This window comes from Morus notabilis, unplaced genomic scaffold (genome assembly GCF_000414095.1).
Source record: "Morus notabilis unplaced genomic scaffold, ASM41409v2 Scaffold3811, whole genome shotgun sequence".
NCBI lineage: Eukaryota > Viridiplantae > Streptophyta > Magnoliopsida > Rosales > Moraceae > Morus > Morus notabilis.
The window spans coordinates 66,685-67,941 of NW_010360106.1; the positions used below are offsets into that span (position 1 = coordinate 66,685).

General features: G+C 36.9%; 1 protein-coding gene across 1 annotated transcript; it reads left to right on the top strand.

Annotated features, from left to right (window-relative positions):
- LOC21385565 lies at positions 1-461 on the top strand. The gene has a single exon (XM_010095948.2). The coding sequence runs from the start codon at positions 66-68 to the stop codon at positions 459-461; it is 396 nt and encodes a 131-aa protein (XP_010094250.1). The 5' UTR covers positions 1-65.
- Positions 462-1,257: the final 796 nt, after the last annotated feature.

A 1,257-nucleotide genomic window follows, 5' to 3' on the forward strand; every position in this document is an offset into this window, starting at 1 on the left:
TTTCTTCTTCATTTCTTTCTCTCTCTTTTTTTCGTTAGAACTTCTTCTTTCAAATCCCACTAGCCATGTTGGATGTCACGTTGGATTTGATCACCCAAACTGCTTCAAGCTTTCTGTTTGCCTTCTGCTTCTGCAACTTGATCATAGTCATCATCCTCGTGGGCTCGAAACCGGGCTCCGAATTCGAGCAGCAAGCAAGTGATACTCCTCCGCCGGCTGTCTCCAACACAAGCGCAAGTGGTAAAGACGTAATAGTGGATTCAAAAGATGAATATCGCGAGGCAAAGAACGAATTAGTGGTCGTGAAAGAAATCTCAAATGCGGAGAAAGCAGTCTGCGATGACAACGATGACGACGACAAGGATGATGAAGATGATGATGAGCTGAGGAAGAGAGTGGAAGATTTTATTGAGAAGGTAAACAGAGGATGGAAAGTAGAATTGTCAAAACTTCGCATTTAGTCTAGCTAGACAAGAATAATTAAGCTTTACTTGAGCTGAAAAGTTTGTACATAAGGGACTGAATTGTGCTGTGATGAGATAAGAAATCTTCATTTTAGTCCTTAAGTGATTGATGTTCTTAGGAATTGTTGCGTAGGAAATGATGGTGGTAAGCACTTATCAGTTATCTCTGAAGTTCTTGACATGTAAGAATTATTAGTAGTTTTTAGTTAATTTAAAAGAAAATAAGCAAGGTGAGAAATCTATTTCAGTATTTTGCATTTGATTCTTCTTTCACATGGATAAAGAGGGAAAGTTGAAGAAAAGGTACAGAAGCATGTTTTGGAACAGCAAAATACATGGCACTTTCACTTTTCCCTTTTGCTCTCCAACTTTTGATAGAGTAAATTGACAAAGGTCACGTTCATTTCGCTGATTTGAGTTTTTTTACAGTAAAAAGTTCTTATAAACAATCACGTCTAATTTTTTTATTACAATAAAAAATTCTCACATAAAATTACATCTAAACTCGAATCAACGAAATAAACGGGGCGTTTAAATTTCTGTAACCGAAGGAATATTTTGCTTGTGTTTATCGTTATTATTTACTGTATGAGCAGGAAGGTAGTCAATTTTCATGCCACTTTTCTTTGTGGCGAGAATGGCCATGATTGTGACAACTGACCAAACCACTGTTCTCTAACTAACTGCTTATGATTACGCCGATGTCGTTTTTTATACTTCTTTCCTAGTTGTCAGACCACTAAGCTGCACATTTGTCACCAACCTATTTTTTCCTCTTATAACTGCCTTATTT